Here is a 23749-nt window from a genome sequence, read left to right on the forward strand (position 1 = left end):
GCAACTCCTCCACAGCACTTCCGTTCGTCCATCAGCAGTTTGCGCACGTTCTGCTTGCTGGAATGAGGGTTCAATAGCCCCCGCCCCCCTGCCCCTCCGCTGCGCGTCACAGCCCCTCCTCCCACTGCGATTCCCCCATCCCCCACGTGGGTCCGGTCCCAATGTCTGCGTATCAGTGTGTGGTGTGTGTGCGCGCGCACGCCTGTGTGTATGTGTGTGTGTTTGCGGGCCGGAGGCCGCTGGAGCTGCGCGGCTGGGGGAGGAAACGGCCAGAATCCGCACAGGAAACAAAGGAGGAGGAGGCAGCGTGAGGACTACAGAGTCAAACGTAGTGAAATACAGTGAAAAAAGAGAAAACAGCAGACAGGGCCGAGCAGAGCCACCAGGTGAGTCAGAACCCAGTGTGTGCTGGTTTGCCTGCGTGAGCTCACAGACAGATAGAGTGTAACAGTGTATGATACAGTGTCACTTTGTGTGTGTGTGTGTGTGTGTGTGTGTGTGTGTGTGTGTGGGGTGCACGTCCAGTGCACATCCGCTAAATGGTGTCGGGTTCCGCTGCTGGACCAATTTAATGAAACAGCGCCCGTCTCTCACACACACTTACACCACTGACAATGTGTACTAATAAATCCCTGTAGTTTGTGTGTTTGTAGAATTTCGCTCTTGTTGCTCCATGAGTGCGTGGGGTGTTGAGTGTGTTGGGTTCCTTGTGTAACGGGCATCCAGATGAGTGTGCTGGACTTCAGGAGTAAGTGTGTGTGTGTGTGTGTGTGTGTGTGTCTCTGTGTGTGTGTGTGTGTGTGTGTGTGTATGTGTGTGTGTGTGTGTGTGTGTGTGTGTGTGTGAGAGAGCGATAGAGAGACTGGAGTTTCTAACTGATCTCCGAGTCTCGAGGACACATGAATAAACATTATGATCTATTTTAAATCGGTTTACCATGTTTACAGTGATCCGTCACACTGCACATGAGGACAAGAGTGAGTGAGCAGGGCACGTGGTAAAACACTGTCTGTTACCATGCTTTCGGTCAGGCTAAAGGGCACGTCCGAGTCACGTGTCTTCGGGGCTTATTTTGTCTCTCACAAGGGATTTGTAACATTAATGGTAAATAATTATTGAATTAATAACAGATGAATGATCCATCAAAGGTGTTGAGATGCAGAGCGGTCGTGACACTTTGAGGACCGCGCTGCACTCGAGCGCCTGCGCTTCACGTCCCCCTTTATGGACATAAGCATTTACGAATAACGGCGGCTCACGAGGAGCTCCTACGGTTTCTGAGGTCGCGGCCCTCTCTCCCACAACAGGGTTTGAACCGACAACGGCCTGAGCACACGGGGCAGCTTTGACCGCGGCAGGACCGTGTCCACCCTGGCGTCTGACAGACGGTCACCAGGACCTGTGTGTCATGCGTTCATTCAGGGACGCGCTGGAGGTTCTGCAGGTGGGGTGGCGGTTAATATCTTGGACGTGAGTTGAACACCCAGAAGGATCTGCTCCCTCCATGCTGATGTTGGGTCCCGCTGCTCCAAAGGACCCTTCCGCTCGGGCACTTTTTGCGCTGGCCGCGTGAGCCGTGGCCTCGGAGCGGTTGGACAGAGGAGACGCTTGGAGGAATGTGACTGCATATGAACTTGGAACTGGACGTACAACGAGTGAGTCTTCGCGTGGAACTCGGATGAGCCAGTATCACGCAGCAGGGTCTCCTCCCTTCAAGAGCGCAGAGCTCACCTGTGACACATCACCTGTGCTTGCAGAGCCCCGGAGCCACCGTCAGGTGTCTTTCTCGACATTGTCGGTCCAGGGAAACCAGTGGAGCTCACCTGTGATGTTCACGGCAGAAGAAAGCAGGGTCTGCTTCACCTGGCTTGGGGCTCAGTTGAGTCCAGCTCACGGGTCTGGTCCTCGTGCCTTGTCCTCCATCACAATGTCTTCACATGGACTTTTGTGATCTGCAGTGATGCTGCAGGTGATGGAAAATGCAGTTGTTTCAGCTTCAGTTCTCAAACACTCCTCCCGTCTCCCTTGGTCCAGAGAGTCGCATGAACTTGCACCATGAACACCAGGCAATGAGTTTAATGAAGAGGGGACACTGTCCCACCATGCCGGTATTTCTTGTCTAGTAATACTTGCTGTCGGGTTTCAGGTCACTGCTGCATCTTCCTTAACGACGCCATGATGCACAGTCAGTCTTTTTGTTTGTTGTCGTCATCGGTTTGTTCGACGGTTACAAAGGAGCCTCGGGGTCTTTGCTGTCGTTTGGTGGTTTGCAGCGAATGGCCTACAGAGACACGGAGGTGCCGTGAGCCTCAGCTGACCACTGGAGCGCGGTGCTCCCGTGAAGACCGCATCCTCTTCGCGGAATGACGGTCCACGTAGTCGAAAGCATCGCATCAAATTGAAAATCCACCCTAAGTTATGAGGTGGTGGTGGTTTTGTGAAGTTTTCCTAGAATATCTCTTGTGCAGTTGGACAGGGAGTGTGAACAAGCCAAGACCTCAGAGTCCCAAGCATGGTAGCAGGGGGACGCGGTCGCCTTTGGAAACGGGTGCTTCTGCAGAGGAATGGTGGTGAAGGAAGGTGAGCACAAGGCTGCGGTCCTGTCCTGGGGAACAGGCCACGGTGGGCAATGCTCCTTTTGCTCGAGAGATGACGGCCTTTTCATAGCAGACGCGTCGAACCCAAACGTTCGGTCCATAGGAGCCAGCTGTTCCCGCTTCGCTGCAGCGAGGAGCGTTCCGACAGCATCCACTGCACCAGCACCGCTGAATGATCCTCTGCGCCCAGGAAAATGCGGTCGCAGTCATGTGACCTGTGTGAGCCTGATGTCAGCTACCGAGGGAAGGTGTCACGACATTCACCTGACACTTTTCTCCAAAGTAGCTTACAGCGTTAAGTCACTTTGTACAGCTGGGTAACTTCAATCAAGCAATTTAGGGTAAGTACCTGGCTCAAGGGCACAACAGCTGGAGGTGGGATTCAAACCTGTGACCCGCTGGGCCAAAGGCAGCAGCTCTAACTACAACACTGCCAGCTGTTCTAATGAAATGAGCAAAAAATAGCAGCTTTTTTACATGACACCCATCTGGTCAGGTGTGATGCTCCGTTGCTATAAATACACAGGATGCAGAAGAGCCATGATTTCATTGCTGTCTAACACAGATGGAGTGTTTTGTGAAGTAAATGAGTTCTTGGTGCGACACCGGTGTTTCCTCACCTGTATCTCGGTGCACAAACCAAACACTGGGTCCCCTTGGAGAAAAGCGCCAGACACGTGGATACATGTAGGAGTGATGATGCTATCTCGTGCGGTGGAGTTAACTGCTGAAGCGGCGATGGGACCGTCTCGTCCCACAGCCGAGCGTGTCGAAGGAGAAGTCAAGGAGAACCGCACACCTCGGCCGCGGAGTACGGCAGCACCGCCCGGCTGCCTCGTTAACCTCGGACACTCGGGATGAATCCAGTCGAGCTCCTTCATCAGGGTTCCTTCAGCTCCTTTCTGCTGGTTTGTTTCTCTCTTTACTGTGTTAGTTTACAGGACCCGCGCCGCACTGTGAGTGTCAGCAGCAGGAAGCTGCAGGGGAGGCAAGGATGCAAGTTCTTCACACTTTCAGTGTTTCATCCACGATGCCCCCTAGCAGCATCACCGTGGAGGTGTACAGAGAGCGCAGGAGGAACAGGGTCAGGGCCGGTCAGAGGTCGTCTGTGTGGACCGCGTGGGTGTTCCTCTGTGGTGCTCATCAGGTGTGAGTCGTGATATCCATACCTCACACCTGCTTTCTGAGAGTGCTGCCCGTAAAAACTCACACACACACACACACACACACACACACGTACACACACAGCATCCTAACCCTGTTCCGCCAGGTTGCCAGGTCTCTGTGGTCCTGCCCCAGCTCGTCTTGTGTTTCTCAGCGTTCAGCATTGCATCTGCTCTCTCCAACCGGTCCTGAGCTTAGCTGGGGAGGGGAGCCGTGTTGACCCCCGTTCTCGATGTCGGTAGACCCTTTGGAAGTGTTTGCAGTTGGAAGGACATGCAAGCCAATTAGCACTGTGTGAAACGAGTCTTTCTAGGGGTCGGTGTCGTTCAAAGTGCGCTGCGGTGTGTGACAGTGGAGCAGTAATGGCTCATTGCATCCAGAGGCCTTAGGAAGTCTCTGAGACACTTCCAAAGTGCAGTTCCTTCTCCCACTCTTGCAAGAAGGAGGCTTTGTCCACACACGAATTCAGCCAAAGCCATGTTTTTAGTCATTTTAAACAGTGAGATGGAACTCAAGGAGACAGTGAAGTACAGAGGACACTACAAGCTCTGAGCGGTGCAACAGGACGCAGCACTTCGCTCAGCCGCCACATGTGAGCTGCAGCCGAAAGTGGACATTACAGTGGGTTTATAGGGTCTTGTTCGGCTACTATCCATATCAGCAAATGTCTCATCAGGTTCTCGAACTGGGGCTTGTTTGGTCCTTAAAACATCTACAGAGGGGTATTTGAAAAATCGGTTTTTACATTAATTTTCTTTGGATGAATTCAAACAGAATGTGTACATGGGATGTAAATACTGTGGTGACAGCGATATTGACACTCAGAATTGCCACCCTGTCAGTCAGTGAATTTCTGTACGGTGTGAGAGACACAGCTGTGCACGGCAGGATGGGTGCGTGTCTGTCACGGGGCACCGCTGGACCCATGTGGTATTATTCTGTATTGAACCGCTCGCTCCAGTCATCTGCATGGCGCTGTTATCCCACAGCAAACATCTCGGCTGATCCTGTGTTTGTCCTGGACTGCGGCGTCATGCTGACCACCTGCTCTTTGTGTGTGTGTGTGTGTGTGTGTGTGTGTGTGTGTGTGTGTGTGTGTGTGTGTGTGGTAATCATGCCTTTTTGCTGTGTTGTTTTGCAGATTACGTTCCCTTTGCTGCACATTAGCTTATTCCACAATGGCAAGCGGTCTTCCCACTGACAAATTCAGTTTCTTGTACCAACCCGAGACCTCCCAGAGCCTGAAGAGGTCAGTGCGGTGTGTGCCCCCCTTGAGTGTGTCTTGTGTGCTGTGCTGTGGTGTGTGAGCACCTGAGCTTTTGGCACGCAGGTAGAGGGGTGCCCCCTTTGACCCGCAGGGCCCAAAGCTCAGCAGCAGCTTCCATGTTTCACATGACCGACGCCAACATTGATTTGGATTCACGGAGGTATCTGAACAGATTCCAGATGTTTGTGTCTTTGGACCCACAGCCAAGAGGAGTTGGTCCCAAATAAACTCAATGCACCCATTGTTTGGTTACTTGTTTTTTTTTCCTCTTCTGTTGGCTGCTTTGTGGTGCTGTGTGTCTGTAAATGCTCCAAACTAACCTGCTTTGCTTGCTTTTCAGTTTCTGAGCTCTTTCTGTCTCTTGATTGAAACACACAGCTTCTCACAGCCTTCTTCTCCAGCATCCCTCTACACTCATTCAGGGCACCATATTTACAAACCATACGAGTGGGAAAAAAGGGTAAAAGTAGCTCTTCCGCCACATCTCGCTCTGCGTGCGTGTGTCTGTGTCTGTGTGTGTGTCCATGCGTGCGTGTACATACGAGGTGACGATGGTCATGATCGGAAAGGGAGTCGGACACTTCTGCTATCCTTTCTGCTCGGGAGAAAACTGCTGAGTTTCCGTTGTTTGGCCCCCGACTGAGTCAGTCGGCCTCCAGGTGACACGCAGCTCTTGTTTGGACGAAACCGTCACTCTGGGTTCCTCGGCCACAGGGTTTCGCTCGGCCGTGACGCTGGGTTGTTTCGGACCCATCCGCCGGAGTTCATCTGGGCCAACCGCATGCTCTTGATACGGTCCAAGAAGAGCCCTGACCACCATCGTGAGACCAGCACCTTAGTAGAGCCACCGTACTGCAGCCTCCCCTGAGCTCTGCGGTTTGTTCACCCTTTTATATGCGGAGCAGGACAGTGCGGCTCCCAGGGGTTCCGTTTGTTTCTGCCGCTGGAGAAGTAGGTGACCCTGGACGTGTTGAGAAGGGAGTGAGCCCACCTGTGAGGGATGAGTTCTCCTGTATGCTGCAGCTACCCTCTGAGCTCCTCTGGCATGCAGCAGCTGCGATGGAGGAGTGGATGAGGGGACGAGGGGCATCGGAAGCTGTGGTGGTGCCAAGGGCCACCGGTATGGATCCGTTTCCTACGTGAACCGTGAGGGAGCAGTGGGGTGGACAGGAGAGTTGGTGGGCGGCGCTGTGCTGCAGTGAGTGCAGTGGTGCACATGAGAACAGGAGCAGTGGAAGGGTCAGGCGATTGGGCTCTGTGTGTGTGTATGTGTGTGTGTGTGTGTGTGTGTGTGTGTGCGCGTGTGCATGAGCACATTGTCTGTTCACACCACGGAAGATCATTGGGACCCTCTGCCATGCAGGGGTTTCTCCTGGAGGGGTGGAGGGTCTGACCATTTCACATTTACCTGTGGTCAGCTGTGGACTCACCCCCTGCGGTGCTGAGGACGGCGCCCTGTTTTCGCTTTCTAACAGGGTGACAACTCGGTGAGTTCTGCCCCCTGCAGGTTCTGCCCTGGGTGCCGGTGACCTGTGTGCCATCAGCGTTGGGCTGCCATGCTGACCTCCTCCTGAACTGGTGTAAAAGTGTGTTTTTCTCCTTCCCCCTCCTATGGCCCATCCCCCACTTTCTTTCTCCTCTCCATCTTCTCACCATGTCTTCCAGCAAAGGGAGGCTGTCCTCCAGCATGAACCCGGTATACAGCCATGTCCAGCCCGCCGCCCCTTACGGCAACCCCGCCAAGAACATGGCGTACACAGGTGAGCCGCTGGGAGGGGGGTCCTACGGGGCTGAGCTGACGTCACTTTGTGTGTGTGTGTGTGTGTGTGTGTGTGTATCACAGTTCTCTGCTTATACACTGTGGCATCGTAATGGTGTCCTACAAGAATAAAGCCGTACAGTGTGTTACAAAATATATTTTTATTATATATATATATATAATATCAGTATAATATTGGCACCAAAACAGCAGATTCAAGGCTTTTATTGTTATCAATCCATTTAGCTGATGCTTTTCTCTAAAGTCACTTATGACATTATTTAGCTACTTACTGTGATTTACCATTTATATAGCAGGGTACCTTTTACTGTATCCATCCAGAGTAAGTACCTCGATCGAGGGCACTAGAGCAGGAGCTGCGATCACACGTGCGCTCATGGGTAACGCTACACGCCTGTCGTGGCACAGAGTCCGTGTCCGCAGAGTGAAAGACACAGGTAGTGATGCTGTGAGCCAAGTTGTCAGAATGTCCTCATCGGGCTCCCCGTCCCACACGCTACAAATAATAACCTTAACGTTACATAATTAACAGTAACGCTAAAACATTCACGGATGAAAACAGACACATTACTTTTACTCTGGTATTTTGCGTGCCTTATTTTTCACCCGCACACCTGGTAATTTGACCCCCTCCCTCACAGTGGCAGCTGGTGTGCGGAGCTCATTTCATAGAACATATGAAAGGAGGGGGGTCTAGTTGGAGTAGCCAGTGTCCCTCGGCACTGTAAGTCCCCCTTGGACAAAGGCGCCGCTTCTTATTAAAACTAGAAAAGGCAAAAACGTAGCGCCATTAAAAAGGAAACACGGCGACAGAAGAGCGGTGAGAGGTCCCTGTCTGTGTGTCCTCTCCGCTGTCCGTCTCCTTCCTGTGCAGCCTGCGCTCTGGGCGCTGACGCGTGTCCCGTGGGGGGATCTCTCCTACACGTCGCTGATGATTAATGAGTTTGCGAGCTCTGCCTCATGAGCGGGAGGCTTTGGTTGGCATGCGGTAGGGCTCGAACCCTTGGACACGCCTCCCTTTTCGCCCATTTGTTTCACTCTCAGCCGGAGTGACGGTCGCTGCACTGGATGGGACTCAAAAGGGTGGACGTGTGACTAGAGGCTTCTGGGTTTGAGTCCCTCCGGTGAACGCTGTGGTACCTTAAACTGGATTACCATACAGTACCTCACTCTTACTCTCATTTTCCCGTCTTTGCTGCACTTAAATGTCACTCTGTGAAAAACGCAGATTTTTGTCATATGTGGCCATTTTGTGGCATTTGGGCCCGAGACGCCGCACGGGTTCGAAGCGCTATTCCTCCCTCTCCTCGACCCGCAGCGCCTGCGCGTCCTGCTGCTGCGGGAGACGATCCCTCTCCTCCCAGCTCGCTTTCCGCCTCGCTCCGTCTCTCTCCTCCCCGTCTTTGTCTTTGCCGCTCTGTCCTCGTTTCCCTTTCTGGCCGCCCCTCCCCCACGCTCCCACCCAGCCCTGCGAGCCGCTCACGTGGTGAGCTCAGGAGTCGCCTTTGTTCGCTCCCGCTGTTGCGCTGAACCCCAACCCCCACCGGGCTGCTTGCAGCGACCTGTCGTACGGCTCCTCCGTGGGGAGAACTCCTGCCCTGTACCTGCGTGTGTGTGCGCGTACGCGTACGACGGGGGGGGGGAGCCACTGCCGGAAGTGTGTTCTCATAGCGTGTCAGGTGGGTCCCGAACCCAAGGCTGCGCACTAACGATGTGCGGAGCCAAAATGACCGGCCAGCGCCAGGCAGGACTCTGGGTTTCCTAAGTGTACGCGAGGAACCAGAACGGCCGCTCCTGCGCCCAGTAGCGCCCCAGCGAACCCAGGGCCTGCCGGGGGGGCGGGGGGCGGGGGGCGTTCCCGTCTCTGAAAATAGCAATGCGACGGAGGAATCGTGAAATTGCAGGGTGTCGGGGGCGTCTGCGAACTCCGGCGGTTCATTAGAGACACCGTGCAGCTGCTGTAACATCGGAATAAGAAAACATGAGAATCACCATAGCAGAACCGGGTACGAAGAATGCGTGCGTTAATAATTCATATCGCTCTGTTATCCCTCGTCCGCAGGGACGACCCCCCCCCCCCCCCCCCAGGGCAGCCGCCAGGCGCGGCTTAAGAAAACGCTGCGATTTAATGAACAGGAGGAGGGATGACATGGGGTGACGGCAGCACGGTGTGGGGTCCTGGGGGGGGCGGCGGCGGAGCTGCAGCGGTCCTACGTGTCTCACACTCAGCACGACGTGGCGGGACTTGGGCTTCCGTTGTTAACCGGCAGGTCGTCCGCATCTTGGCTCCGGACCCAAAGGCGACCCGGAGTCTCGACGCGCAGGCCGACTCCGCGCGAGATTAAGTGCGAGAGAAGTGCGAGATGCAGCGATCCCTCCCCCTCAGATCCACCCCTCTGCGTTCGAACCCCGCCGAGCGCGACCGAGGAGCCCGGGTCCCGTGCTGTTCCGGCGTCAGGGAGGGAGGGAAGAGCGAAGGGGGTTCGGCCGCTGCCATTGTCCCGACGCCCGAGGCGCCGGCAGCCATTAGCATTCCGACAGAGAGCCGGAGTGGCTGTTGCCATGGCGATGGCTGTTGATGAAGGCCGGTGGATGCAAGCAAATTAATTTAAAGGTGCCTCAGGCAGTTTCTTTCAAAACAAACAAAGAAGAGTGAATGAAAAAATGCCAGCGTAGGACAGAAATACCGTGGAGTGACTCGAGCCATCGAAGTGTTTACTGATGCAATGCTCAGGAAGTCCTGCTCCTCATGTGAAACAGCTCATGGGAAATCACTGTAAATTACCCTGTTTCCTTAAGTCTTCCTTTAATGGAAGGAAAAACGAATGAGCTTTTTCACCCATTTACATTTTCTCATTTCCTCAACAACCACCCCTGATTCACCCATTCCTGTAGCACGGTAATTTTACTGCAGTTCAGTGTACCGCTTCAAGTACAACAACTATAGCTGGAAAGGGATTCAAACCCAGACCTTTCAGATGTGGTTGCAGCTGTAACCGCTATGCCACCTGCTGGCAGTGTTAGCGCTGTAGAAAATAAATGACGTGAACTGGGCATTTCATACGTGTCAAGGGCATTTACACTATTTACTCATAGAGGCCGAGTAAAACACGGGTGTTCCCAGAATGCACTGCCACAAAATAGCCAATCAAATACTAGGTTTGTCTGCTAAGTAAGTTTGATGTCCGTTAGCTGTACGTTTGCTAAACGTTGCCTGCAGGGTCACGCAGCACGTCGTGCGGTTATTGTACAGTCGTACGCATATAGTGTGGTGTAGTGTAGTGTAGTGTAGTGTAGTGTAGTACAGTGTGGTATAGTGTGATATAGTGCGGTATACTATAGTATAGTATAGTGTAGTGTAGTGTGGTATATTGTTGTATAGTGTGGTGTACTGTAGTATAGTGTAGTGTGCGCTGTATTACAGTATTAGTAATGCGTGCTGGGGAGAACACCGCGGTAACCCAGTACACCCAGGGGGGAATCCTCCGTCTGCTCGGCACTTCCCTCCGCTGCTCCTGCACCCGTAAGTCGTCTGGCCTCGGGTTTTGGCCATTTACGATCGCACAGCTGCTCCTCCCTCTGGGCTCCCTGTTAAACACACAAAGTTGCAGCTGTCAGTCAATACGCTGTCGTCCCAACCGTGGTCACCGCACCTTCCCCGGGGTTGCAGTCCCACCTCCTGCTGTAGTGGCCTTGATCAAGGCACTTACCCTCAATTGTTACGGTAAAAAGGTTATCGATAATTGATACCAAAAATAAAGATGAATGATTACAACAACGAAATGTCCACAATACCGCAGACACTTGGTGATGCCTGGTAAGAATCTGCTTTGGGTCCAAGTGAGATCACGCTGGTGACACATTGTGCTGGGGAAGGTCCAGCTGACCTTCGCTTTGCACACGTGTGTGTGTGTGTGTGTGTGTGTGTGTGTGTGTGTGTGTGTGTGTGTGTGTGTGTGTGTGTGTGTGCGCGCGCGCGCGTGCGTGCATGCGTGTGCGTGGGTGTGTGTTCTGTCCCTGTCCTCGGGGTTTTCGCCGTGACTGAGAACGACCGTCTGCAGGGAAACCCATCCGTTCGCTTTGACCGCCCTGTTTTGTACAATTCTACTGGCAAACACAACTGCAACCAGAACTTTGTTCGTAACTCCAAAGCCACAATCATTTAGATTTACTTTTATTTATTTAGCAGATGTTTTGCTCCGAAGCGCCTACCAATGAACTCTGCGTAGGGTTATGAGCCCACACCACCCAGGCGCTGTGAGACAGCAGGGCTACTCGCTGTGCCACCGTGTCGCCCAATTAGATACAATATATCATGATATAATCATATACAATCAATAAAAGTAAATGGAAGGGGGGTGCAGTGGCACAGCGGGTTTGGCCAGGTCCTTCTCTCTAGTGGGTCTGGGGTTCGAGTCCCGCTTGGGGCGCCGTCAAGGGTGCGTCCGCTCCCCCTCCTGCCTTGGACCCTGCGTTGCCAGGCTCAGCTCCGGATTACTGTGACCCCACTCAGGACAAGCAAGTGCAAGCAGTGTGTGTGAGAGCGAAAGTGAACAGTAGGCATTTCCCTGTACTTAATTGTGGGTCAAATAACAATATTAAATAAGAAACAGTGTGTTTGACTCTCCTGTTTGTATTAAGTGAGCCTCATTGAAGTGAAAACAAAAATAAATTTCCTAAAAACTAGTTCAAGTGAGTTGTGATTGTGGACCAACTCATCCCATGAACATGTCCAATGTTCCTCATGCCGATCATCATCGATCATGATGCCGAGGGCCAGCAGAAAGGTGTTATAAACACTGGAAGAGAGAGGGACCCCCGGTTGGGGGGCATCTTACTGACACCGATTGGTTGGGCAAAGAAGTGGAGATCAGGAATTTTAGAAGACAGTAAGAAAATGATATGAAAAATAACCAGATCACACCCGTTTACCTGACTTACCACGGTTCAAGGGTGTCCTGTGAACATTGCGGTAGGAGGCGCTCTAACACTCAAGAGGGCGGCACTGCTGTTGGGCCTGCAGGGAGGGGGTGCCGTATATGGAGAAGAAATTCACCCAGTACAGTATCCACAAACAGCGTAATGAGCGCAGTAAGAGGCGCGGCCATTTCCGAGGCTTCGGCAGCGTCTCTTACCTGTCGAGCTCGCACACACACGCACACGCACACTGTCATTCCCCAAGAGGGGTTCTAAACTCTTCTTTCTGCTGCCCTCAGGTTACGCCGGGGGGTATGCCGCCACGACGCCCACCTACACCCCAAACCTGTACCAGAGCAGCACCCCAGGATACCCCCCAGGTAAGAGCACCCTCCTCTCTGTGGCCCGGCTGAGCGCCGCCGCTCGTCGAACCCTCGACTCTTTCGCCTCTGGCGTGATACTTCGGATCACTGCCGACTGGGGCCGGGAGCGCGTGCGTCTCCTGCTCCTGAGCTCATTCTCCTTGTTACGCTGTACTGTCTTTAGGTGTCATGTCCTGTTGGTGGGGTGAGGGTTTTTGTATCTATATATAATATATAAAGATAAAATACAGTATCGTGCGTGTGTACATATTCGCTCATTTATCTGACACTTCTCCAAAGCAACTTGCAATGTTACATACAATTATGGACCCATTTACAGAGCTGGCTAATTTTACTGGAGAAACTTAGGTAACTTAGGGCAGCATGGTCTCCGAAGAAACGACATTTCGTTCCACTGTACACAAGCTGTATGGAGGAATGACGATAAAAACGACTTGTAACTTGTAACTTGTAAGCGCCTCGCTCAAGCGTAGTACAGCTAGAGGCAGGATTTGAGCCCATGACCTTTGGGTCCAAAGGCAGCAGCTCCATCCACAGCAGTACAAGCTGCTCCTGAGGGGATGATCTCTTGTGGTGTACAAAGGATAGCACACACACACACACACACACGCTGCAATGTTCCTCCGCTCAGTGATGCTCTTGCCATCGGTTACAGTGGAGCATAGGTCCTCTACGGGGGGTCCAGCCAGGACGGTGTCTCCACCTCTGTGCTGCTGGGAGACACACACCAGTGCTGAGTGTGTATCCTGCCACTTAGCATTAGAATGTGAAACCAGAGTAGTGACAGAGGGATGAGAGCTCAGGTTCGAAGGGCTGAAGCAGCAGTGTGACGTGGCGGGCGGGTGAAGGGGGGGCTCCCACTCCCTGCCGGTAGGAGCGGCAGTTCTCGTGAGCGGGAGGGGCTAAATAGATGCTTTTTAGGATGGATGGGGGCACTTGGGAGTCCTAGTGAAAGGTTGTACATTGTTTTGCGGCCCAGGGGGCGCGGTGGCGTGGTGGCGCAGTGGGTTGGACCACAGTCCTGCTCTCCGGTGGGTCTGGGGTTCAAGTCCTGCTTGGGGTGCCTTGCGACGGACTGGCGTCCCGTCCTGGGTGTGTCCCCTCCCCCTCTGGCCTTACGCCCTGAGTTGCCGGGTAGGCTCCGGTTCCCCGTCACCCCATATGGGACAAGCGGTTCTGTAAATGTGTGTGTGTGTGTGTGTGTGTGTGTGTCTTTGTATGTAAATGACAATTAAAAGAAGAGACTAAGTGCTCTAACACTTCAGAGTTCCCTCCGCGTAGCTCGATCATCCTGGCCTTAGGCTCCGCCCCTCCATGTGCCGCCGCTCTGTGGCCTCGAGAGGAAGACGCTGAAGCACATTTACAGCAGCCCTGAGAGGAGCGGTTCCCTTGTTATTGACCGTCGACCGCGAACGGCTCTATAGCGCTCCCTCCTGGTGCCAAAGACAAGAACTTGATCGATGTTGGGGAACGAAGCTATGAACAAAGACCGAGTCTCAGCAGGAACTCCTAACATTACTGCACTTTGTACACCGTGCCTCTCAATCGGTACCTTATAGTTTATACAGTGCCTTACCGCGGTAACGTGTGCGCTGAAGAGGGGTCTGCTGCTGTCCCGTCAGGTGGCAGTTAGATCTACTACTTTTGGATTCTAAGGTCCCCGGTTCAAGTCCATTCCTGCTGTCGTACCTGCGACCCAGGTACTTACGCTGCATTGAAACAGTAAAAATGACCCTGCTGCATAAATGTGTCAGTTAGCGTATGCAGGTCAACAGGAAGTACCAGCTGAAGGAATAAGTGTAAATGTGACATTTCGGGGCCGGGGAGGGGCCTCCTCAGGGGGTTCTGGCTTCCTGGACCGAACCTCGGTTTGCTGGGCTCACGTGTGATGCCGGAACGCTACTCTCTCCTCCGCAGGATACGCCAGCGGGAACCCCTACAAGGTGCCCCCCGCCCAGCCGAACGGAGCCCCCCCGCCCTACTCGCCGTGCCCCAGCCCCTACCAGGCCGCCATGTACCCCGTGAGAAGTGCCTATCCGCAGCAGAACCTGTACGCGCAGGTGCGAGATCTCGGCGCCCGCGGCTGCCTGCGGCGGGCTGGCTGCCCGATGGCGCCGGTTACAGTGCGGAAAATGTGTGTGTCCACCAGGGGGCGTACTACACGCAGCCCGTGTACGCTGCTCAGCCCCACGTGATCCATCACACCACAGTGGTCCAGCCCAACAGCATCCCCTCGGCCATCTACCCGGCGCCCGTGTCGACACCCCGCTCCAACGGCGTGGCCATGGGTATGGTGGCCGGCGCGACCGTGGCCATGTCCGCAGGTGAGAGGTCGCCCCCGGGGGTCGCGGAGGCGTCGGGAAGCTGAGCGCAGCGAGAGGCCGTGGAGTGCGCGCGTGACCTCTGACCTTTGTCTCCGGTTCCTCAGGAACCCTGCTGACCGCACCTCAGCACCCAGCGATGGGCGCACATCCCGTTACCGTGCCAACCTACAGGCCTCAAGGCGCACCGGGGTACGGCTACGTGCCCCCCCACTGGTAAACTCGTGGCCCGTTCATGTAAGTGTCTGTATATACGCGCGCGCACGCTCTCTCCTGTCGTTATGAGGTTTCGGGTGTACTCAGACGCTCAATGAGACAATTCTGTCTTGACGCAGAGGACATGAAATATGACAAATCTGTTACATTTTTAAAAGGAAGTTAGTAAAGGGAATTTTTTTTGCATAAACATCCCCATGTGGACGATCTCTAGGAGACCGCCACCGCAGAAGTTCAGTAAAAAAGTAGCGTGTGGAGACACTGCCAGCATTTAGTGGTTGGAGCTGCTGCCTTTGGACCCAAAGGTCGTAGGTTCAAATCCCACCTGAAGCTGTAGCGGTCTTGAGCAAGGTACTTACCCTAAATTGCTCCAGTAAGAATTATCCAGCTGTGTAAATGGGCAAAGAATGTAAATGTGGGACCTCACTGCTGGGGGTAACAAACTGCTCGGTCAAACCCCCTCAGCGCAGCGCTCTGTCAGGTACGTCGCTCTACCTGGATGAGAGACTGGAGTGACATCGCTTCCCGTCAACTGACCGCTCGCTGTCCAGCGTCAGAGTGGCAGTGTGTGGTCGGCCAAATGAGCGCCGTCCGCTGCTGCAAGAACATGGTGAAAAGTGCAGTAAAGTGCGTTATGAAACGTCCTCACGGATGGTGGCGCCCGGTGTCTGTCACTGAGCTCGAACCCAGCGCCACATGGCACACGCACACCCGCAAGGTGACCGCCACCAGACAACGTGCGGGCGTACAACTGGGGGCATCGCGGTGCTCCGTGTAACGCCCCCCTCCCTCCCGTTTCAGATACGGAGCGTCGACCGTATGGAGCTGCTGGGGTCCGAACCCAGAGCGTCCCCATCTGTCTGGCAGAAGAAACAAAGTGCGACGGTCACTATATGACCATGTTAGTGTTTGTAAAAGCTGCTTTTTTTTTTGTTTATTTCCCATGATGCCGTTCACACCCAAATTCCAGACCGAGCACGAAGAACGAGCGCAGTTAAGAATCTCGGCTTTACGGCGTCAGTTCGGTTCCCGGCCCGGCTGCACGGAGCTGTACTCGCTCCCATCGCCGGCGTCTTCAACAGCCCTTTAACCGCCACGTTTACCTCCTTCTTCGCCTGCTCCTTACCTCCTTTTTTACCTCCTCCTTACCTCCTTTTTCGCCTGCTCCTTACCTCCTTTTTTACCTCCTCCTTACCTCCTTTTCACCTACTTCTTACCTCCTTTTTTACCTCCTCCTTACCTCCTTTTTTACCTCCTCCTTACCTCCTTTTTTACCTCCTCCTTACCTCCTGCTTTTTTGTGATGGTCCGATTTTAACGCAGGAGCTCAGTTTGTTTGGCTTTTGCTTTGGGTCTGGGTTCGTAATCCAGCTGTGGTTCCAAGGGGGTCTTTGCAGCTTGTAGCAGTTTGTTAGATAGACGTGTTCTGCATATTTCTGAATATATGTGCTGTATGACGGTACACGTGTGCTCTTTCCCTCCCATTGATGTTAGTTACGCCTTTGAGTCGATGACTTAGTTTGTACTTCAGGATATCGTAGGCGGTTACAAGACTTCCAATATAGCTGCGTGTGCGTGTGCGTGTGCGTGCATGGGTTTTGCAGACGGGCGCATTGACTCGCACGCGGGGGTGGAGAATTTGGTGGGGACACGCATGTCGGGAGGTCGTGTTCTGACGTGACTCGGGGAGTACGGATGTTCCTGTACGGAGTTATTCAAGAACGTGCCGAGGACTTGGAGAGAGGCGCGGTTTAGCACTTGGTTTTATGCTGCAAAGCGAAGGCTTGTGGGTAGTGTGACAGGAAGGGGAGGGGCCATGCCAGTAGACTCCGCCCCCTTCTCTAGTGTTTAAAACGTCGGGCTGCTGGGCGAAGGCACTGTGCTGTTTCTGCTTTGCTTTAAGAGTAAATTCTCATGCCTTACTTTCCTGGAGGCACTTTGTTGGTCTGTGGGACCGTAGTTAAGTTTTTTCGATTTGTTTCTCTAGTCCAGGGGTCGGCAACCTTAAACACTCGAAGAGCCATTTGGACCCGTTTCCCACAGAAAAAAAACACAGGGAGCCACAAAACTAGCATATGTAGTTGAACTTGCAGACTGCATCCACTTCTTGAAATAATTTTTGCTCAGATCAACCTTCCGCAACAGTTCCGAAACGGCTTTTTTTCTCTCGTCTCCATCCGGATATTTTTCAGCAAAGGCTGTGTGTTTATTGTGGAAATGTCTAGCAACATTTGACTTTTTGTTGTTCGTGACTTTTTCACCACATATTAGGCATACTGGGAAGCCACTCTCGTCAGCAGTAAAAGCAAATGAATGATCTGTCCGCATCTCATTAAATGTTCTGTTTTCTTCAGAAACTTTTCTTTTCTTGCATTTATCCATGTTTGCCTACCTGGGGTTGAAAAGCTTGATCTGAATTGAATGGAATTTGCAATTTCGCGCCGGCGGATTTCGCAAGTCGGCAGTTATGACGCATATTTTGAGCGACAAAAAATTAAACACGGTTTATTTTAATGTTACAAGAGCATCATAATCTTAGAATTTAGAATTACATTTTTTTAAAAAACTAACTAACTAAAATAAAATAAATTTAAATTAAATATTTATTTTCCAAATCTACAGGGAGCCGCAGCAGAGGGATGAAAGAGCCACTTGCGGCTCCGGAGCCGCGGGTTGCCGACCCCTGCTCTAGTCGATGATGATTTTCTTTCCTCTTTGGCTTCCAATGACTCCCGCTGCTGCATGTGGGTCCACATGTGAGGCTCTAGGTGGCACCGCTCAGCCAAACGGGTGTTCGTCCGGAGGCCCCCGGTGCTCCGGCCGCATACCGCAGTGACATCACCTCGCCCCACCTTGCTCTGCATAAACAGTTATGGCTCATCATCTATGCTAACGAACACAAACTTTGTTAAACCGGCCCTTTATGGTCAAATAATAACAGTTCAGATGATTAATGCAGTACTTTCTAGTCTTGGACATTTCAATGTAGTAGAAAATGGTACAAATATTTACCACATGTGGTATTCTTCCCCTCCTCCTCCTCCTCAACGTTGTAAATGTACACATGAACGGCCATTGGACTGAGCAAGGGATTTGACAGGGGAAACCGCTCACGTGGACCATGACCACGGAGATGGACCCCAACGTGTATCGGCGGGTTGTGTCGCCTTAGGTGGTCCCTCAGAGCGGCCGCTCCTTCTGCGGGAGGGAAGAGCGGTACCGGAGCGAGAAAGGCGTAACAACACCACCGTCTTGCGGTCGACCGCTCGGTGGCGGCGCTACAGGAGACCATCTCGGCACCTTCGGCATCTCTCACGCTCCTTCCCTTGAACCGCATGTGTTACGGGCTCTGAGCGTTTGACAAAGAGCGCACGCTCCGGGGCGGTTCCTGCATGCGCTGACGCTGCGGTCAAATCTCTTCTTCTCCCAGTCGCCAGGCTGAAACCGCCGCGCGGAGCTGAGGTCTCGTTCCGCTCGGTGCCCCACTGTTCTTCTTCACTGCTGCTGTAACCGCGCAGACCTGGGGGGCAAAGACACCTACTGCGGTTTTATTGCTTGTGCCACTATCCTGTGGCTGAATGCTCAGCAACACACACACACACACACACACACACACAGAGTCTTTGGTGAAGGTCAGAGTAGCTCTGAGGGGGAGCTGTGTCTGTCTGCGACCCCCCCAGCAGTCAGAGGAAGAGCAAACGTGAACATTGCGTGTCGAGAGGATCGTTGCGCGTTGTACTGCATGAGGACGCGTTTGAGTGCACGCAGTAAGTGGTTCAGGTCACGATGGGGACGCTGTGGGAACGTTTAACGTCACCCTACAGCTGTGTGTAGACACTGTCCCCAGCAAGTCTAAACTTGAACGTGTGAGGGAAAAAATTACATTAAATTAATAAAAAATAAATTTAGGTTTAAAAAAAGTTGTGATGTAATCAAACTGCATTTTCACCCGAAGTGTTAAATATTTAAGCTGTATTGATCAGTGATGAGGGGGGTGTGGTGGCGCAGTGGGTTGGACCAGGTCCTGCTCTCCGGTGGGTCTGGGGTTCGAGTCCCGCTTGGGGTGCCTTGCGACAGCCTGGCGTCCTGTCCTGAGTGTGTCCCCTCCCCCTCCAGCCTTGCGCCCTGTGATGCCAGGTTAGGCTCTGGCTCCCCGCGACCCCGAATGGGACAAGCGCTTCAGAAAATGTGTGTGTGTGTGTGTGTGTGTGTGTGTGTGTGTGTGAGCAGTGATGTTAATGACTCTTTTATGGCTGGACTGAAGTGGACTGTTTCTGTGGTGATCAGGGAGCATTTCAGCTCACAAGCCTGCAGGGATGTCCGGACACCGGTTCGAATCCTCCCCTTGCACCCTGTGCCGGAGTGGGTCAGTCACCGAGGCAGGGCTGACCGTAGCTTCGGGGGGAGCGTAGCGCAATCCCCCCCCCAACGGCCCTCCTGCAAGCACACGGTGACGGCTTGATAGAGCGCAGATTGTAACGCATGGCTTCATTGGGTGCGTTGATGGTCTGTCCGCGTACTCGAGCGCAGGTTCGACCCCGAGGTCAAAGGTCAGCGAACGGCTCCTCGTTCTTTGGCTGCCACTCAGACAGTGGAAATCCCTCGTCTTCCAAATAGGTGAAACACTCGCTGCTGTTCGGGGGGCTACGGGGGCCCTCGAGGAGCACAGAGATCCGTGTCAGGCTTGTGCGTATGAAGTGTTAAATCTGTTCTTGTTCTTTGGAGGATCACTTAGTGATCCCAGCGATAACAGAACTAAGATACGTTTGTAACTGTAATGTTTACTGTGAGATGTAGAACATTCAATAACTATTAAAATGTTTCCAAAAATGTTTGTGTGGCTAACTGGACTCAGCTTGTTGGGGTGCTGAGCGTGTGTGCTGAGAACGGTGTGTGTTCCGTGTGTTCCGTGTGTGTGCGGCAGACCTGTCCACGATTTAGCCAAATTTCAGCCAGTGGTCGCTTTCCGCTGGGGTCTGCATTCAAGCGGCAGCCACGGGGCTCCCGTCTCAGCAACTTCCTGCGTCACCGAAGCTGTAGGACGCTGCATTTATGAAATGATGTCAGAAGCGCGTGGGGGGCGCAGTGGCGCAGTGGGTTGGACCGGGTCCTGCTTTCCGGTGGGTCTGGGGTTCGAGTCCCGCTTGGGGTGCCTTGCGATGGACCGGCGTCCCGTCCTGGGTGTGTCCCCTCCCCCTCCGGCCTTACACCCTGTGTTGCCGGGTAGGCTCCGGTTCCCCGTGACCCCGTATGGGACAAGCGGTTCTGAAAATGTGTGTGTGTGTGTGTGTGTGTGTGTGTGTGTGTGTGTGTGTGTGTCAGAAGCGCCGCAATCTAGCTCGTGAGTGGCACGCAAAGAACATTTTACCCTGTTTAAAGGCCAAAACTCCGAACCCTACATTTAATACTTCAAGTCATAGGTTGCAATCTGTGGAATCAAATCCATTGTGTTGATAGACTGGGGAATACGGAATTCACGAGATTATCGTTTCATTTTCGTTTTGCTTCGCGTGTGTTCGCTTTTGAGTTGAGAGACTCTTCCGGAAGTCCCGCTGAGAGCAGCTGTGTTGTGCAAAACTGCACACTGATTTCACTGCACAACCAGTGTACAACAGGAGATTCTCGCACTGCGACACGTGTACCGCGTTGTGTGCTTCCGGGTTACTTGCAGATGGTCGGTTTGTTTGGAGGACGGCGAACGGTTTTAATGCCAGTTACTTTGTGTTTTTTTGTTCTTTGCTGGGTGTTCTAAGTGCACAGCCACTGGTTGTATATCCGTGCTCGGTATGAAACGATGTCCTTCGAGAAGACGAAGCTGCCCCTGCTCCCGACGACACGCCCATCACAGGTGCGAGAAAGACCCCCAGCCAGGCCGCGACTCAGACTCCTCCTGCAAGGAGTTTTTCACCTTTTCAGCTTTTACTGAACTTGTTTATTCTTCTGCACAAAGGAGTGTGATGGATCAGCAGGTGCTGGACCAGTTAGTCGTTTGCTCCCATGAGAAGGATCCACGTTTGAATTCCATCCCTGCTGTAGGACCCTTGATCATGGGGTTTACCCTGAACTGATGCAGTAAAAATGACCCTGCTGTACAAATGGCTAAATCAGTGTAAGTAGCTCAGTACACAAAGCCCACACTGTGAGGACACTTTGGAGAAGAGCATCCAAAATTAATCAGTAACAATGATGAAGTGAGAATAACTGGGAGGATCTCATGCTGTTCAGAAAGGGCTCTTAGCTTCAGAGAAGCAATATGCGGGAAAGTAAAAATGTCACCGTCACCTGCTGCTCATGATGAGGAACAGTGATGATGGAGGACATAGAAGAGCCGGAAAAGCAGGTGCTGTTCGAGGCCTTTCCTCATCTCCGACAAAGTGCGGTCAAGCCTGTAACATGCTGTACGTGTGTCCGGCCCTAACAGCTGTACCGCATCCACACGATCGGCTGTAAACTTGGCCACGGTGCGACGGACATGCAGACGGTACAAAATTCCACCAAAAGTCTCAACGCCAGCCAGCTGGAACCTGGCGGGTCCACATCGGTCACGGTGCCGAGCGCTTCTGGGAAGCGTGGTGCTGGAAGGTGCCGGTGCACGCTGCGCGGAGTCGCATTCATTCGGTAAACAAAGAGAAGGCAAAAACGGCACGGACCGAGAGAGAGAGCGACACGGAGCCGGGGCCGTCCGCCACGTCCTGTGGGCTGCCTGCAGGTGCTGGTGCTTCCGCTGAAAGTTCTGTCCGGAAGCCGGAAAGCCTTTGATAGGCAGCTTTCACTTCATCATCCTGGATGCGTGCGAGGAGAAAGCAGAAGTTACCCCGAGCGCCGTGCAGGAAAACGAGAGTCTGAGGTCACAGCCGTTGGAGCAGATGCTGGCGTCGAGAAGAGAGTAAATTCCCGAGGAACGGGGTGGGTTGTTGGTCCGCAGCCCGGATCGGACTACTAAGTGCGCAGGAGAAGCCGACGATTCGGGGTGTTGAGGAGAAGGTCCTCCACAAGTGTCCAACAAAGGACAAGTTGTGGCAACAGCCACCGCTGCAGGTTGTGTCACCATGTTCGCCTAGACCATGTTCATGGAGGAGTTTTGTCACTCAAAGGCGTTCCCACGTCCTCATTCATACTACGCCACGGTCCACATGTGAGCTCCATGTTTATAACTAGAGATAGCTTCACCATCGTGAAGTGTCAGCGTCTGGAGACGGGCGACACATGAGGTGTTGAGGAACCAAGTTGTTCCCTCTTCCTTCTTTCCTTCCCTTTCTGACGCTCAGAATCAGCCGCAGAGGGTTCATGGCAAAGGTCAGACTACACGCATGTGGACTGGGCACTGAGCTCTGCTGTTCTCAAATATAATTTTGCACAAAGTTGGGAGAATGAAAGGCAAATACTGCAAACCATTAACTTTAAGTTAATCTATAAGCGGGAAGTTTGCTGAAATGACCAGCTTTTTGGCTCTTGAACCTGTAGGACCGTGCAGTGCTGTGGAGCAGCAATGAACCTAATGAAAGTGGTCATTACAGTGATCTGTTTGAACGCAGTCAGGCCTCATTCACACAACCTTGTACAGCATATTTCACCTCCAAAAGTCAAGTTGCCAAACTAGATATTCATAGAAGCACATCATGCCCTGCTCAGAGGAGATTCCTGAAGACCATCAGTCTGGACAGAGTTACACCAGTCATTTGTAAAGCTCCGAACCTTAAGTGAACCGCAGTCAGAGCCACACTCATGAAATGGAGAAAGTTTGTGACACTGGTGAATGTACCTAGGAGGAGCTGTTCTGCCAAGACCTCACTGCGAGCAAAGAGTTACATGACCGATGAGGTCGAGAAGAACCAAAAAGAACACTGCTCACGAAGAAGAACATAATTTTTTGCCAAACAGCTTGCCAAAAAGCACATGGATGTCTCTCGAGGCATCTGGAAGACCGTTCTGTGGAGTGATGAACAAAAAGTAGAACCTTTAGGACCACACGGTCCATGACACATCTGTTGAAAACCAAGTACAGCATTTCAGAGCAAGAACCTTCTATCAGAAGTCAAACAGGGTGGTGGCAGTGTAATGTTGTGGAGCTGTTTTGCTGCCACGGGACTTGGGTGCCAGGAAGCTCTAAAAGAGAATTTCAGGACATCAGTCCATGAGTCGAAGCTGAAGAGCCGGTGCAGTAAAACAAAGATCTCACACTTACGTTCTACAGAGGAAATTGGAAAGGGGGAAAATACTTTGAGAAGCACTTTAGCCATTGAAAGGATCGAAAATGAATACCTTCGAACGAGTGTCTTGTTGTTTGCGTTTCTCCACAAGTCGTGTCGATGACTCTCGGTGAAAGCATTGTTTCAATGAACGAAATGAAGTATAAATGTTTTTGCCCTTGTGTCACAGTTCAAGGAGAGAGCGGCCTATGTTTAGCTCGGGTCCCTGGGCGTCTGAGGCCAGTGTCACTCAGACCGCATGAAGGATCTGTGCCCAGTAATGACTCCAGGCGTGGCACTTCTACTCCATTTCCCACCATCCCGACGGCTTCTCTGCAGCCTCCAGTCGAGTTCTGCACAGGTAAGCAAGGTGCGTGACGTGATGGGGTCACTTCCCAGAGGTGGAAAGAGCCGCCATTACCCACACCAAAGTGGGCTCTTTGGCTTCCGTAGATGAGCCGTGGCCGAGGCTCTCGCTCGCCGCGCTCTCGGACCGTGACGATTCGCACGCTCTCGCCGTTGGATTAAACTGCAGCCTCGGCGACGACAGGGTGAAGGCGACGGCCTCGGCTTTCCGTACGACACGGTGCGCGATGCGCGATCCGAGGCCGGCGGCCACGTGGCGCAACGTCCGCTTCCCCTCCTCCGCTCGTCCTCCGGATTGACACACTGAGTTGGAAAAAAGGAAGCGAAAGGGCAGGAGATGGACAGAGGTGCACAGATGTGAATGTGACGTGAAAATGCGTCAGGTTCCATGAGGGAACGCGATCACTGCTAAAGGAATCGTGACGGATAAGGGAAGATCGGAAACAACGAGCTCATTCTACTGGTGTGAACTCACTCGTGAGCGAGGGAACCTTGTTAAAGTTTAAACGATGAATAAAAATCCTTTTTTGCCACATTCTCATTTTCTCTC

At 52.8% G+C, this 23749-nt stretch overlaps 1 protein-coding gene across 5 annotated transcripts; it reads left to right on the plus strand.

Annotated features, from left to right (window-relative positions):
* The first annotated feature begins 149 nt into the window (after window positions 1-149).
* fam168a (family with sequence similarity 168 member A) lies at window positions 150-23724 on the plus strand. Of its 5 annotated transcripts, none has more exons than XM_029255645.1 (8): window positions 150-386; window positions 4903-5010; window positions 6694-6788; window positions 12025-12105; window positions 14026-14168; window positions 14258-14432; window positions 14537-14666; window positions 23024-23724. In XM_029255645.1, exons 2-7 carry the CDS (start codon window positions 4940-4942, stop codon window positions 14647-14649), a joined length of 678 nt encoding a protein of 225 aa, XP_029111478.1. In that variant the 5' UTR covers window positions 150-386; window positions 4903-4939; the 3' UTR covers window positions 14650-14666; window positions 23024-23724. The 5 variants fall into 5 exon arrangements, with proteins under 5 accessions (XP_029111478.1, XP_029111477.1, XP_029111479.1 ...); XM_029255644.1 differs by lacking the exon at window positions 23024-23724 and adding an exon at window positions 15447-15811; XM_029255646.1 differs by lacking the exon at window positions 23024-23724 and adding an exon at window positions 15447-15811 and having other exon boundaries at window positions 14026-14129.
* The last annotated feature ends 25 nt before the right edge of the window (window positions 23725-23749 follow it).

Source organism: Scleropages formosus, chromosome 10, assembly GCF_900964775.1.
Source record: "Scleropages formosus chromosome 10, fSclFor1.1, whole genome shotgun sequence".
Taxonomy (NCBI): Eukaryota; Metazoa; Chordata; class Actinopteri; order Osteoglossiformes; family Osteoglossidae; genus Scleropages; species Scleropages formosus.